The 13,309-nt window shown below is 42.0% G+C and overlaps 2 protein-coding genes across 2 annotated transcripts in view; one reads left to right on the top strand and one right to left on the bottom strand.

Moving 5' to 3' along the window:
* Positions 1-13,065, bottom strand: part of prpf6 (PRP6 pre-mRNA processing factor 6 homolog) — a 32,172-nt gene extending 19,107 nt beyond the window's left edge. Inside the window, exons 1-5 of the mRNA XM_083769083.1 lie at positions 12,854-13,065; positions 11,257-11,416; positions 10,633-10,751; positions 9,272-9,350; positions 8,070-8,246 (exon numbers count right to left, since the gene is read on the bottom strand). Of these exons, the coding sequence (XP_083625209.1) occupies positions 8,070-8,246; positions 9,272-9,350; positions 10,633-10,751; positions 11,257-11,416; positions 12,854-13,056 (738 nt within the window). The 5' untranslated portion in view covers positions 13,057-13,065. The remainder of the gene's footprint in view (positions 1-8,069; positions 8,247-9,271; positions 9,351-10,632; positions 10,752-11,256; positions 11,417-12,853) is intronic.
* LOC310861288 (calcium homeostasis modulator protein 6-like) lies at positions 383-1,453 on the top strand (the record flags this gene model as incomplete). The annotated part of the gene is made up of 2 exons (XM_083768687.1): positions 383-913; positions 1,088-1,453. 2 exons carry the CDS (start codon positions 383-385, stop codon positions 1,451-1,453), a joined length of 897 nt encoding a protein of 298 aa, XP_083624813.1.
* Positions 13,066-13,309: the final 244 nt, after the last annotated feature.

Here is a 13,309-nt window from a genome sequence, read left to right as displayed (position 1 = left end):
AATTATTATAAATGTGCATAACATTTTTACATCATTTCCTCTGTTAAGTGCTAGTAGTAAAAAGTAGTAGTAAGGTTGAAATCTCTTTTTTGCAAGTAGAAATTCATCCGGGTTTTACATGGTTAAGCCCTAAGCACAACAGAGGGTCGCCATGCAACTCCTTGCAACATGCAACCCTTGCAACATAACATGCAACTCTTTGCAACATGCAAGTCCTTGCAACCATTATTTCCAATGGCAGTTGCAAGGAGTTGCATTGGTTGACTGACAACGGATAGGGGAACTAAAAGTGTATTAAACTGCTAGGAACAAAAAACTGTGACATTTCCATTCAAACACTCAGAGCAGACAGCAGAGGCACCATCCGTTGTCCTATAGAAACATGGATCAGTGCAAAAGCGTCCTGGTTAGCATTGCTGCTAATAAACAGATAAATCTTGTATTCGTTGCAGTGTTTACTGCAGGAGGAGAGCAAATATTCTCATGGGCAGTGTTCAGGTGTCCCTGCAATGACTGGAACATTCTCTACGGTATGGTGTTTCTTCTCGTGCCTGCACTGGCACTGTTCGTGTTAGGCTTCATCTTAAGCAAAGATACATGGAAACTGTTTACGGGGCTATGTATTCGCAAATCTAAATGCAGCCTGAAATCCGTTCTCATGTTCTTGGAGATAAGCACAACCGCAGTTGTGGCACCTTGGATTTGGATTGCTGTGGCCCTACTCGATGGTCATTACGTTACGTGTGCTTTAACTGGTGTTAATTTATCAGTCTATAAAGATCACCTTTGTGGCAGTACGATCAACAATACACAATCAACGTGCCAGGAAGAGCTATACAAGTTTCCATGCCCTGGAAAAAGCACTGCGCCGGACAAAGATGACGTCCTCACAACACTTCGTGCAGAATCCCAGGTGAGCAAGTGAAGTGGCATTGTTTCGACTGTAAACATAAAGGTGGTTTTGTTTATAGTCTCTGTCAGTGGCTTTTGCCCATGATGTTGTTTATTTAATGAATATGTTATGCATGAGTTAAGAGTTATCATCTAAAATATCTCAACCTTCCTTGGTGGACGGTGGTAATTACAGATCATGGGTTGGCTGGTGATTGCATCCATCATCGTGTCCTACCTGTTCCTGACCTGTGTGGCAAGGTGCAAATCCCCCATCAACTACCTGCAGGTGACGTTCTGGAGGGCCTATGCCCAGGAAGAGAGCGTCATGCTGGAGTCTTGCATTGAAAAACAGGCCAAGGAACTTGCCGAAAGGAACCTTACGAGCTTATTCCAGAAGATGCCACCTGCGACAATCACCTCCCTTTCTAACGAAGACTGGCAGAACATCTCAGAATTCTACAGGTTCAACCCCAACGACAACTACTATAGCATAATACACCAGCATGTGGAGTCAGATTGTCATAGTACTGACCATGGCAATGGTCCCACCAACCTTTAAATCTTGGGTTAATGATGTTTTACATCATCTGACATTGGAGAAGATTCGCTACTCCACAAGAGGGTACGCTGGTGCTTTAAAATTTTACACCATTTGGCAACCTTTTTTAACACATATTGAGAGGATGAACGCGGCTGACATCAACAATCCTTAACTCATTACACTGACCCTACTGTAATTGTTTTTATTTTACTTTATTTTTTATTATTATTATTATTAGTTTGCATATTGTGTCCAATATTTGATTAATTTATTCTATTATGTATATTTGTATGTGCCTTTTATTTCATTGTGAATGGTACAAGATACCGGGCTTGTGGTTCTTTCAGAGCGGGAACTCTGGGGGGAGGGATAAAATAAAAATAGTTCAAAAGATGTTGTATGCTATTTTCATATGTGACTTGAAAAATTAATAAAGAAACTTTGATAAAAAAAAGCTCTATATTAGTTATGCATTTATTTAAAGCAGTGGCTCTCAAAAGGTGTGATCCAGGGACCCTCATGGTTCCTTGAGGGGGTTCCAAATGTAACTCTGAGAGTGTACAAATGGAACCAAATGGACCCTTACAGGTCTGTAACTCTGAGAGTGTACAAATGGAACCAAATGGACCCTTACATGTCTGTAACTCTGAGAGTGTACAAATGGAACCAAATGGACCCTTACAGGTCTGTAACTCTGAGAGTGTACAAATGGAACCAAATGGACCCTTACAGGTCTGTAACTCTGAGAGTGTACAAATGGAACCAAATGGACCCTTTTGTAACTTTTAACTCTGATACTGTACAAATGGAATCAAATGGGACTCTTATGGGTCCATTTGGTTTTACTCTCAGAGTTATGGGGGTCCTTGGAATTAAAAGGTTTGAGAACCTGTATGCAATGGCTTATAAAAAGAGAGACCAGCTTATTCTCCAAACCATCATATCTTATGCTTTGCTTGGTTGTACAAAATACTATTCGGTCAATTTAATTTGCAAGACTCACCTCGCGCACAACTGCCTTGTCTGTGTTGTTGACATGACATGGGCTTGCAGAACTTTTATTTGTGACAGACACATAGTTCCTTTGCAGACAATACAATCTGCTTCTCATTGGTCAGCTAAGAAAACAGTAGCCTACTTTTGAGAACAAGAGGAGTCAGCAGTGAAGTCTATCTGCAAACAGCGGAGCGACTGCTGTCGGGACCAGTGCTGTCAGCTGAGCGCATGCAGAGTTATGAATAATACATATTCCGGCGTTCGGGCTGAAAGTACGCCTCTCACAGTGTTTTTCCACTACGAACCATTGAACGTGCATTGTAATACACATTTGTCTGAATGGTCTGTGAGCGTACAGATACGTGTAAAACCCCGGACATTTGAAGGAATTTATAACCCCCCCCCCCCCCCCCCCCCGGACTGCCCGGACAGCCCCCCAAAAGAGGACGTATGGTAAGCCTAGGTCAATAATACTGCACTCCATCCAGCACAATCCAGCTGTACTTTCTCTTTTGGATGAGGCTAAAATGCTGTTGATGCAGCTGCCTAATTTATACTTAGCATGGCAGTGTCTTGCACAGTAAATAACACGCTCACAACTCACAACGTATCGCAAGTGACTGCAAGGCGTTGTGAGCTTGTATATATATATATATATATATATACATACTCTAAGGTTGTGAGCTTGTAGACTTGCTATTATTTGGAGCGAGACTACGTCACTGTTTCTGTATCTGTTGTAGAAGCAGTGGTTCTCAAATGCTTTATTGTCATTGCCATCTGAAAATAACTTGTTCCAAGGACCCCCGTACAAGAAAATGTTTGAATTGCTTCAAATGTAGGACTGGCTACTTAATTAATTTCCACCAAGTCTTAAAAATTAAAAGACAAACAACAAGGCTATGTTTCAAAACATTTACATTACTAGGCTATTTTCTAACTTGCTTTGGGGGCTTTTAGGCCATCTGTACAATTCATCGCATTATCATCTTATGAGAAATGTCAAGATACAAGTGTCTTACTAAATTAAATTATAATAATTCCATCAACCATATGTATTAAAATTTCTTAGGGCCGGCCGGCCTAGTCTTTGACCTTTTACAAACACAGGTGGGATGTGTGTGCACAGGGCCGAGCTGCAACGAATAATCGAAAAGCATTTTTCTGTTTTGAGAAAAAGGAGTACCAAGGGAGAGGAAATGATCACTTCTCCCTTAGCCTCGGTACCCAGCGACCTGCCCCTCTAGACCAGGAACCTAATACGTTAGCTCAGGCTACTTCTCCCTTAAACTGATCAACCCCTTCCTTTTTTCAAAACTCTGTACACAGTTGTTACAAAAAAACAATTCTCTCTCTCTCTCTCTCTCTCTCCCCCCTCTCTCTCCCCTCTCTCTCGTCTCTCTATCGCTCTCTCGTCTCTCTATAGCGACCACAAACTGTCAATCATCATTAAAAACAATCACAGAACAATAAATGTCACAGAACCCATTATGTCCACAGACCTCACACTACTATCAATTCAAGAAAATAGAAAATGTAGATGAATCACAACAGTTTTTAAATATTTTAGCTTGTAGCACTTTGAGATTAGTTTCAAATTTGTAAAGTGTGTTATAAATGAAATGTATTATTATTATTACTTGCGCAAGCAGAGCGTGCAAGTAATGTATTTCGTCAGGTGCTACGATGCGTATGTCCCGTATCAGCATATGACGTGATATGTACCAATGCCAGCGTTATGCCAGGGTATAATTGGTTTTCAATGGTGACGTAATGATATGTGTCAGTGTCGGGTGGATTAAAGTTAATGCCCCTATGTATACATGTATGTAATACGACACCACTGCCCTATCAAGCACAAGTAATCATTACGTCATACGCTGCCACGAGACATACGCGAGCAGACCGTGCAAGTAATGTTTTTCATCATGCTACGATGCCTATCAGCATTCGGCCGAAACCGAATACCGAAAACAGTTGGCCGAAAACCAAATATCTGAATATGATTAATATTATATATCTTTTTCTTACCATTGCTGTCATGGCCGTACCTTACAGCTACCTGATTTATGCTTTTTTAGACATTTTCTGCCGAATATTTTCTGAGGCCGAATATTCGGTGCATCACTAGTGTATATCCATATATGAGGTTTCTACACTAGTCTGATGTCAGGACTGGATATCGCTGTTGTCTCCATACATGGAGCTATAGGTTGTCTCCATATATGGAGCTCTAGGTGAAATAACGAAGGCCTTCACCTTGAGCTCCATATATGGAGACAACCTATAGCTATAGCCCATGCCAAAGCGCCAGCCCAGCAGTCTGCCGTCAACAAGGCGGATGCCTACACGCCCCCCTGGCGTCTTCTTGGTTATGTCTAATAAACTATTCAATCAATCAAAGTCCCGACGTCACCCGCTCACACTCAGGGGGGGATGGGGGTACAGATAACGCATCCATAGACTGTCACGCACAAAAAACAGACGTTGCGCCCCTAAAAGGTCTATGGGAGACCGGTTTGATTCCCCCTTGTGTGAACTGAGCGGTGCAGGCTGCTCAACAACACAGCTGGCTGGTGGTCAGTGGTATTGCAGCTGTTTGTACTTCAAACAGACAGACAGACCTCCAAAATGCGACCCAGGTAGGATGTGTCGTGGATGTGACTTCGGTGCTCTATTGACTAAATCAATTTGTTTGATTAAGTGATGCACCCCCTAGTATCTTTATCCATTTGTCGTAACAATGACAGGAAGGTGTATCCAATTCTGAATAAGCTACTGGACAGTTCACTTTGTGAACGGCAGGGCTTTCTGAGCATTGAGGACCTGGATGTCAGAGTTGCAGTCATATCAGAGCACTTGATGAGGACGATGATGACACAGCTGGAGGAGGGAGGCTCGCAGCTGTGTCATTCTCTCGATTCATTCTCTGCCTGGCCGTGCACCAATGAGGAAAGCCCGTCAGGCCATCTCTGGGCTCAGAGGTTTGCTGAAAAGCAGGGGAAGACGGTCAAAGACAGAGCTGCTACTGTTGTTGTCGTCCGGTGGGTAAGCAGTAACATCTTCGTCCGCCTGTACAGCCAACAGCAGGCCGAGCACAGCGAGCAGTATGGTAAGGATGATGACGTTCCGGGTGGCCGACGACAGCACGGCTACGAAGTGCATTATCGTTCACTGTCTGTGCGTTGTTCCTGTCAACACCGTGCGTGCACATACATTTATAACTCCAAAAGCTATTGGACACGGTATTAGTATGATGCGACGCACGGTTGCCATGGTAGCAGTGTCTGTGCTTGCCGTGACATCAAATGCAATGTCCAAATATGGAGTTACCGTATTCGACTTTCAGGATAATATTAAAGTTATCAGCAAAAAAATGCAAATCACTTTACATCTTTTAAAACAGGCCTGAATAAACACCTTTCAGCCGGCCCAAGGGAGAGGAAATGATCAATTCTCCCTTAAACAGATGATCACCCCCCCCCTCTTCCTTTTTTCAAATTCTTTATTTTTATTTTTTTCACCTTAGAAATATTGCACGAATCAGAGCCTATTTGTCCTTGGAGATGCAAAAACTCTAATCCACGCCTTTGTTTTTTCTTGGCTTGATTACTGCAATGCACTTTTTTCAGGACTGCCTAAGAAAACAACTGACAGATTACAACTTGTCCAAAATGCAGCAGTCAGAGTTTTAACTAGAACTAAGATGAGAGAACATATTACTCCAGTTTTGGCATCACTGCACTGGCTTCCGGTTGTTTTTAGGATTGATTTAAAAATTATTTTACTTGTCTATAAAGCTCTCAATGGTCTCGCACCTTCCTACCTACATGACTGCCTGCCTAAATATGTCCCAAACCGCCCGCTAAGGTCTTCCACTGCTGGCCTGCTCGCTTTGCCTAAAAAAATGGCAACTAAAAAATACGAGGAAGCAGCTTTTTGCTTTTACGGGCCATCGGCATGGAACAAGCTCCCACTGTACCTTCGTCAGGCAGCCTCTGTAGACATTTTTAAAGCTCAGCTCAAGACCCACTTCTACAACATTGCTTTTAATTGATCTTTTATTTTTTTGTTATTCATGTCCTCACTGTATTGCATTACTGCTTGTTTTTTAATGTCGTTGCCTTGCTTTTCTTTTATTCTCCATTGTTCTGTAAAGCACTTTGAGCTGTATTTCATGTCATGAAAGGTGCTATACAAAAAAGTTTTATTATTATTTGATGTGATATTGATTTTGTTGTTTTTTCCTGTGATATTGAATTGTCTTATTATTCTTCATGTAATTTCTGTCTAACTACTGAATCAATCAAGAAAGGTTAAAGCGGCACCATGTAACTTTTATTATGAATAAAATGTAACTTTGTCCAATCCTTAACCGCACCCCAGAAATATTAATTACATTCATTTTAACTTGTATAATATATTTGTGTTATTTTATGAATAAAAACAGTACTATAACATGAGCCACACACACACGTGCGTTGCGAAAGTAGCTACACACACACACGTGCGTTGCGAAAGTACACACACACACACACACACACACACACACACGTGCGTTGAGAAAGTACACACACACACACACACACACACACACACACACACGTGCGTTGCGAAAGTACACACACACACACACGCCAAATTGCATAGGGCACTCTTTGTTGTGTTGCGGCGGTAGCTAGAGGAAGCATGCCAGTGGGGTAACAGTGAGAACGGTGACCTGTGATGCAGGTGTCGCTAAGGGTCGGAGGTGTGTGAGGGTGCGAGGTTGCTTGTTTTAAGTCGACGTTTTAATTCACTAATAAAGTAATTATTAATTTGTAATTTGTTAAATGGGAAAAGGGCTTCGTTAAGACCACCATATTATTATGGTCAATTAGGTGTGAAAAGTGGGAGTGATTTGGTGCAGGCAGGCAGTGTGGAGCTATGAGAGTGTTTCTGACACTCAGACACACATTCAGACATTGGCTTAATTATAGTTTGATGATGATAGAATATAACTTAGCGGTATACAATTGGGGTGTTTGTATTTTGTCTCCCAAGCTTCTGAGCAAGCAGGCATGAAGGCACTGGCCGCTGTTCCTCCTCAGCTTTGCCTTCTCCACCTCAAAACAATGATATGACCTCCCTGAGAGGCCAAGGTGGCCTTGATGCCCATCCACATTTACCCAGCAGATATCACAGTTTCCTCCATAGTCCAAACAAGTTGCTTCCAGTGGTGGAGGCTGCCTCCTGCTGGTGCATACTAAAACGACACCCTGTGTGTGTGTGTGTGTGTGTGTGTGTGTGTGTGTGTGTGTGTGTGTGTGTGTGTCATGTCAGGGTTGACGCCACGACTACCTAGTCGTTACGTCACCTCCTCCTTTTATAAGGCATCGTGCCAGAATCATTCTTTGTCGGATTATAAACTAGTCAAGTCCGTATAAGAATATAAACCTAAGCCTTAAAACTAAGCTTATCTTTTAACTTGTCCATCTTTAAACCCGAAATCTGATCTACTCGGCAAGCCTTTAGTCAAGACTATACTCCTCCTGAAGCTAGGAGTTACACCTGGTCAGCACTTCCGTTCTTGTGACCGCGTAACATTCTCAACCCTTACAGTGTGTGTGTGTGTGTGTGTGTGCACATGCGTACTAACCCCCTGCAGTGGGTCCACGTTGGTGTCCTGCTTCCCAGCCTGGAGGTGTTTGGAGAAGAAGCTGTCCGGTACGGGGGTCAGCTTCTCGTAACGGGGGTTCCTCTGACGCTTGTTCCTGGCGTCTCCCACCTCGGGGATGCTCAGCCACTCCTCCTCCGACACCTCCGACAGCTTCCTCTGGACACATTATAAACATAGACAATGAATGTCATGCCGGAAAACATTGTCCTATTCTGTGATTTGTGAAACGAAGCGAATTGTGATTTTTTTTTAGGTATTTTGATTCTAATTCTAAAACCTATGTTCTTGCTGTTGGCTGGTAACCAAGTTGAAGAAATGACAGATTGAGACTTTATCCTTTTTGCACCGTATGAATAAAAAATAAATTGCATCACAATTTCTTACATTGTCCAATAGAGGGTATGCGCATGCATAAAGTGAATGGCAGATCGTTAAAAACATTCACTTTGAAATAATATATATTCAAAGATTTGCGCCACATTTATACGATCTTTCTAAAATAGCAGACCTGCAAACTCGTAGTGCGCCACTCGGTGACGCACTATGAGCTTGTAGATCTGCTATTTTTCAATAGCAAAATTATAACATAATGTTTAAAACACCAAAAGGGGTTCCGGCCCCAAAATGGGTTAAAGTCATTTAATGCAAACAAATAGGACTTTTCTTCATAGTCTTAATATGACATCACTAAATTGCATGGATCATATGGATGAAAATGTTTGTATGACCAAATCCAATGTGTGATTTGTGAAACAGTGTGAAAGGACACCGGCACACTATCGCTCACTGCTAAACAATTTAACAAAATATGTAACATTATGATGTTTTAGTACTGTTCCTGCTGTTATACATACCACCAACCAGATGAGGAAATCACAGATTGAGGCTTTATAACCTTCGCTTTTATATGAAATATCTGAGACTAGTTTGACCACTTCAAATGCTGATCTAATCTTAAAATAATCACAGAAAATGTGTTTGTGACGCATTGAGAGCCTGTACATGCGCTATTATTTTCGCTGTGCATAGAATCCTTCTATAGAATCCAAATGGTTGTGGACTTGAGAACTCCATGAGATTGTTTGTGTAGAATGTAGAGAACTCCATGAGATTGTTTGTGTAGAATGTTGTGGCGACTGAGAACTCCATGAGATTGTTTGTGTAGAATGTAGCAGTTTTACCTTCAGATCGGAGAACTGCTGCTGGATCTTTGGCCGCTCCATACGGTATTTCTCAATCTCATCCTTCTCTCTCAGCTCCCTGGAAACACACCACACACCAGATTAGGCATGTAACGATATAATCGTATATAAATATATATCGATATTAATCCAGACGATATGAATCGATTCATTGAAATTTAAAAATCGATAAAAAAAAATTAAAAATTAAAAAACAGCTTTAGTCATATTCCATCATATTCAAGTGCTTTTGGAGAGAAATTATAGTCACTTTCAGTAGTAGAGCACTGTAGAGGGGAGCTGTGTGTGTCTGTGACTGTGCCCAGGTGATGATGGTCGTTGATGCTCATCAAGGAAGGCAATTATGTTTCTGCACTGTCAAAAGTGATGCTACTTCTTTTGCAATGTCGTTAAATAAAAAAATCTCAGGGGGGGAAGATCAAATTATCTATATAAAATAAAAAAACAGAAAATTTTCTTTAAAATATCGTGAAAAATCGTATCGTGATACGAATCGTATCGTGAGTTGAGTGAATCGTTACATGCCTAGTAATGAGACAAACACTATGATCACAATGATCACTGTAAATAAAGTTGTCTGCAACACCCTGTAGGCAGCTAGAACACATTACATTTAATGTTGTTTATTTAGCAGGGACCAGGTTACGATAAACCACTTTCAACCTGGTGTCCCTATTTTGGGCATGACATTATTATTTATTTATTTTTTTTTTAAGATATTTTTTTGCGGCTTACGCCTTTTATTGATTTTTGAAGGGACAGACAGTAGGCTGACAGGAAACGGGAGAGAGATGGGGGGATGACATGCAGTAAAGGCCGTGTCGGGTCCGGGAGTCGAACCCGCGGCACACTGCGACTGGATCACCAGTCCGGTGCCCAGACCGTTACGCTACGGCCTGGGCCGGGCATGACATTATTGGTTAAAAATTAACCAGCATTTTTTGAGGGGCGTGCCCAGCTTTTGGTGTGTAAACACAAACATTGAAGCCAAAAGTGAGGACAAAAGAAGTGAAGACACAAATTGTGATTGGCCGGGAAAAACATTTGTGACGATTTGATTGGTTGAGCACAGAATGTGATGTATGATGATGTATGATGTGATGATGTGTGAGCGTCCCTCACTTCACACAGGTGTGATTTTTTTTAAATAGCCTCAAGTACTGAACTTATTAAACCCTGTACTTCATTGAGCGCGGTCCCCCAGGGGTCTATCCTTGGGTTCAAGCCGTTACAGAAATGTAACCAGAGTTAGCTACAAGCACACGGCTGGTCTGCAGTCCCTGAGCGCGTGCAATCACACAGAACATTCTTCAGTGCAACAGGTTTCTCTTAAGTTTCACCTCCTCTCCTTGCGCCTCTCGTCCATCCTCTTGTCCAGGGCAGCGTATATAGCATCTGCCTCTTCATCGTCTTTCTCATAGGGCCCGCTGGAGAACAAGCTCCCCGCGTAGCCGTTGAACTAGAAGAAAAGACGGAACATCAAGTCATGTGGAAGATGCTGAGTCTACCATACATAAGGGCTGGGTGATGTGGACAAAAAACAAATGAGCCATTTAATTTTGACCGTACAATATAAGTCGAGGCGGACAGACACTATGTTTTGGATCATCAATTCCTTTGGCCTAGTTACATCACGACAAGGTAACTACACAACCCAAACCTCTATTTCTAAGTTTTAAGTGCTCCAAACACTTATGCCATAATCACGATATTACTATATTATTATCCAGGCGGCCCCAAGCGTAATAAGTTAATATAGCATCACAATCATTTTAAACACTTTACCCATATGTTATACTTTGGCACGCTGTGAGGTTGTTGATCATCTGAATCTTGAACTTAACATTTTAACACAAATCCTCACTTCTTGCTGTCCCTGGCTTGATATATGTTGAGATGTGGCAAAATGCATATGATCAATGTGGGGGTTTTGACTTGGAAAAAGGTCTTAAGAAGAAACACACCTCGTCATAGTTGGTGTCGTTCAGATCTTCCTCGTCTTCCTCGTTCTTCTTCATCTGGTCTCCGACCGTCCTCTTCCCTGGGGGCGCGTGGCGGTCGTCCACCGGGTCGTTGGCATCGCGGGCGGGACCGATATCTGACCGCGTGGTGAAACCGGTGGCACTGCAGAGGACCAGGCAAAGACACGGTGGTGATCAGATCACTACTTATTAGGCGTGCAACATTTAATAAAACTAATCTATTTAATTGAATATCGTTGCTGTTGGGCTGTCTCCATATTCTATTCTGTTTTTTCATAAATTGACGCCACCACTTGATCATACTACAGTGTGAGTGTCACACAAAAGTATCCAAAATAGCAGATCCACAAGCTCAAACGCAGTGTGAAGCTGTATTTAAAACCCATTTTTGGCGGGAACCACTTTTGGTGTTAGCATTATGTTATGATTTAGCTATTGAAAAATAGCAGATCTACAAGTTCATAGCAGGTCTGCTATTTTTGAAAAATCGAAGAACGACTGACATAGAAACATAGCTTTTTCAGAAAACTGTCAGGATGTAGAAGACATTTTTAGAATCTGATCTCAGGTCAAAATGGGTTAACTATTTAACTGTAAATACAGACAGACAGATCACAGCACCTTGTTCTAGTACAAAATGTAAATAAAGTTTGTTCTCATTTAGTCAACTACTTCAGCTAAACTAGTAAGCAATTTATTATGATGCTTTTACAATTTACATTATAATTACAATATGTGTATATACAATTGTTATTATTATAGGATTCAATAATATAGCACATCACAGACATGCCATTTGTTGTTGTTGTTGGAAATTCTTGGAAAAAGCTTTCATTCATTCAAATACAGCAGCAGCTAAGAGGTTAGCATGCTGCTGAGCAGTGAGCACATTATACATTAAGAGGGGTATTTATTTTTTACTTTGTTGTACGTCTACGGAGCACCGAAAATAGCCGATCTACAAGCTCACGACGCCTCGTGATCTTGCAGATCTGCCATTTTCGGTTCACGCAATAGCTAGCCTTGGATCACAATTTTTAAGACGATCATCTGCCATGGCCGTCTTGGATGATCTTCAAGTTCAAAATATTTTTGGTCCGTACATATATACACGTTCAGATTTCAAATATAGTGTTTACCCCATGGCCACAGATGGTATAATTATGTACGAGCCATCAGAGGTACCCGTATATTTCGTATTAGGCCTACTCACTAAAAGGCAATTTAATCCGATCGGTGACCATTTTCAACTCATATTTATAATGTATCAGATTGCAATACACCTCTCAACCGATAGGGTCACGTAGTTGAAAGCATAATATTATGAAGAAAATTGCCACCGATCGGATTTAAATGCTTTTTGTTTAACAATACGACATATAGGGGTACATTCTGAGGGACCGTACATAAGTGGAACATCCGTGACCATGGGGTAAGCACTTTATATTTGAAAACTGAACGTTCGTGTGGATTTACGGAGCATAAAGGGAGAAAGCGCGAACACTATTCTGAAGGTCATCCATGACCGTCAGTCATGTATGAGGGCTAGTAAATAGCATGTTCGTAAAGCGATCGTTACCCTCGGCCGAGACCAGGCACGTAACCCAGCGGGGCGGGCATGCCCAGAAACGGCTTCTTCTTCTTCCCCATGAGCGGCGAGGCCAGCGGCAGCACCGGGGGGCCCGGAGCGGCCGCTGCGGGCCCCGGGTGCCCCGCGGCCGACCTGGAAACGATCTTGGAGCCCCTATTTTGCGGAGCGTTGTTCATATTTACTCCAACCATGGCGAGGTTTTTTCAATTCCGGAAGAACAACAGTCGCGCTTCCGTTCCGGCCGAATAATATGACCCCTTTCTTTCCTTTCAAGGGGGAAAAGCAATAGCGACACCAGAGGCTGGTCATTGTACTACACGTTATCTGTTTTTATCCCTTAAAATAAGAGTTTAATAGCTCTATATTCTGAATTTCTGATAGTAGCCTAATCATTACTTCATTAGGCTTTAGGCTTGTTTCCCTCCCAGTAACAGAGGTCTCTTT

The sequence above is a fragment of the Protomyctophum parallelum genome (assembly GCF_964188405.1).
Source record: "Protomyctophum parallelum genome assembly, chromosome: 7".
NCBI lineage: Eukaryota > Metazoa > Chordata > Actinopteri > Myctophiformes > Myctophidae > Protomyctophum > Protomyctophum parallelum.
Note: the sequence above shows the minus strand (reverse complement) of the source record. Positions and strands in the feature narration are given on the sequence as shown.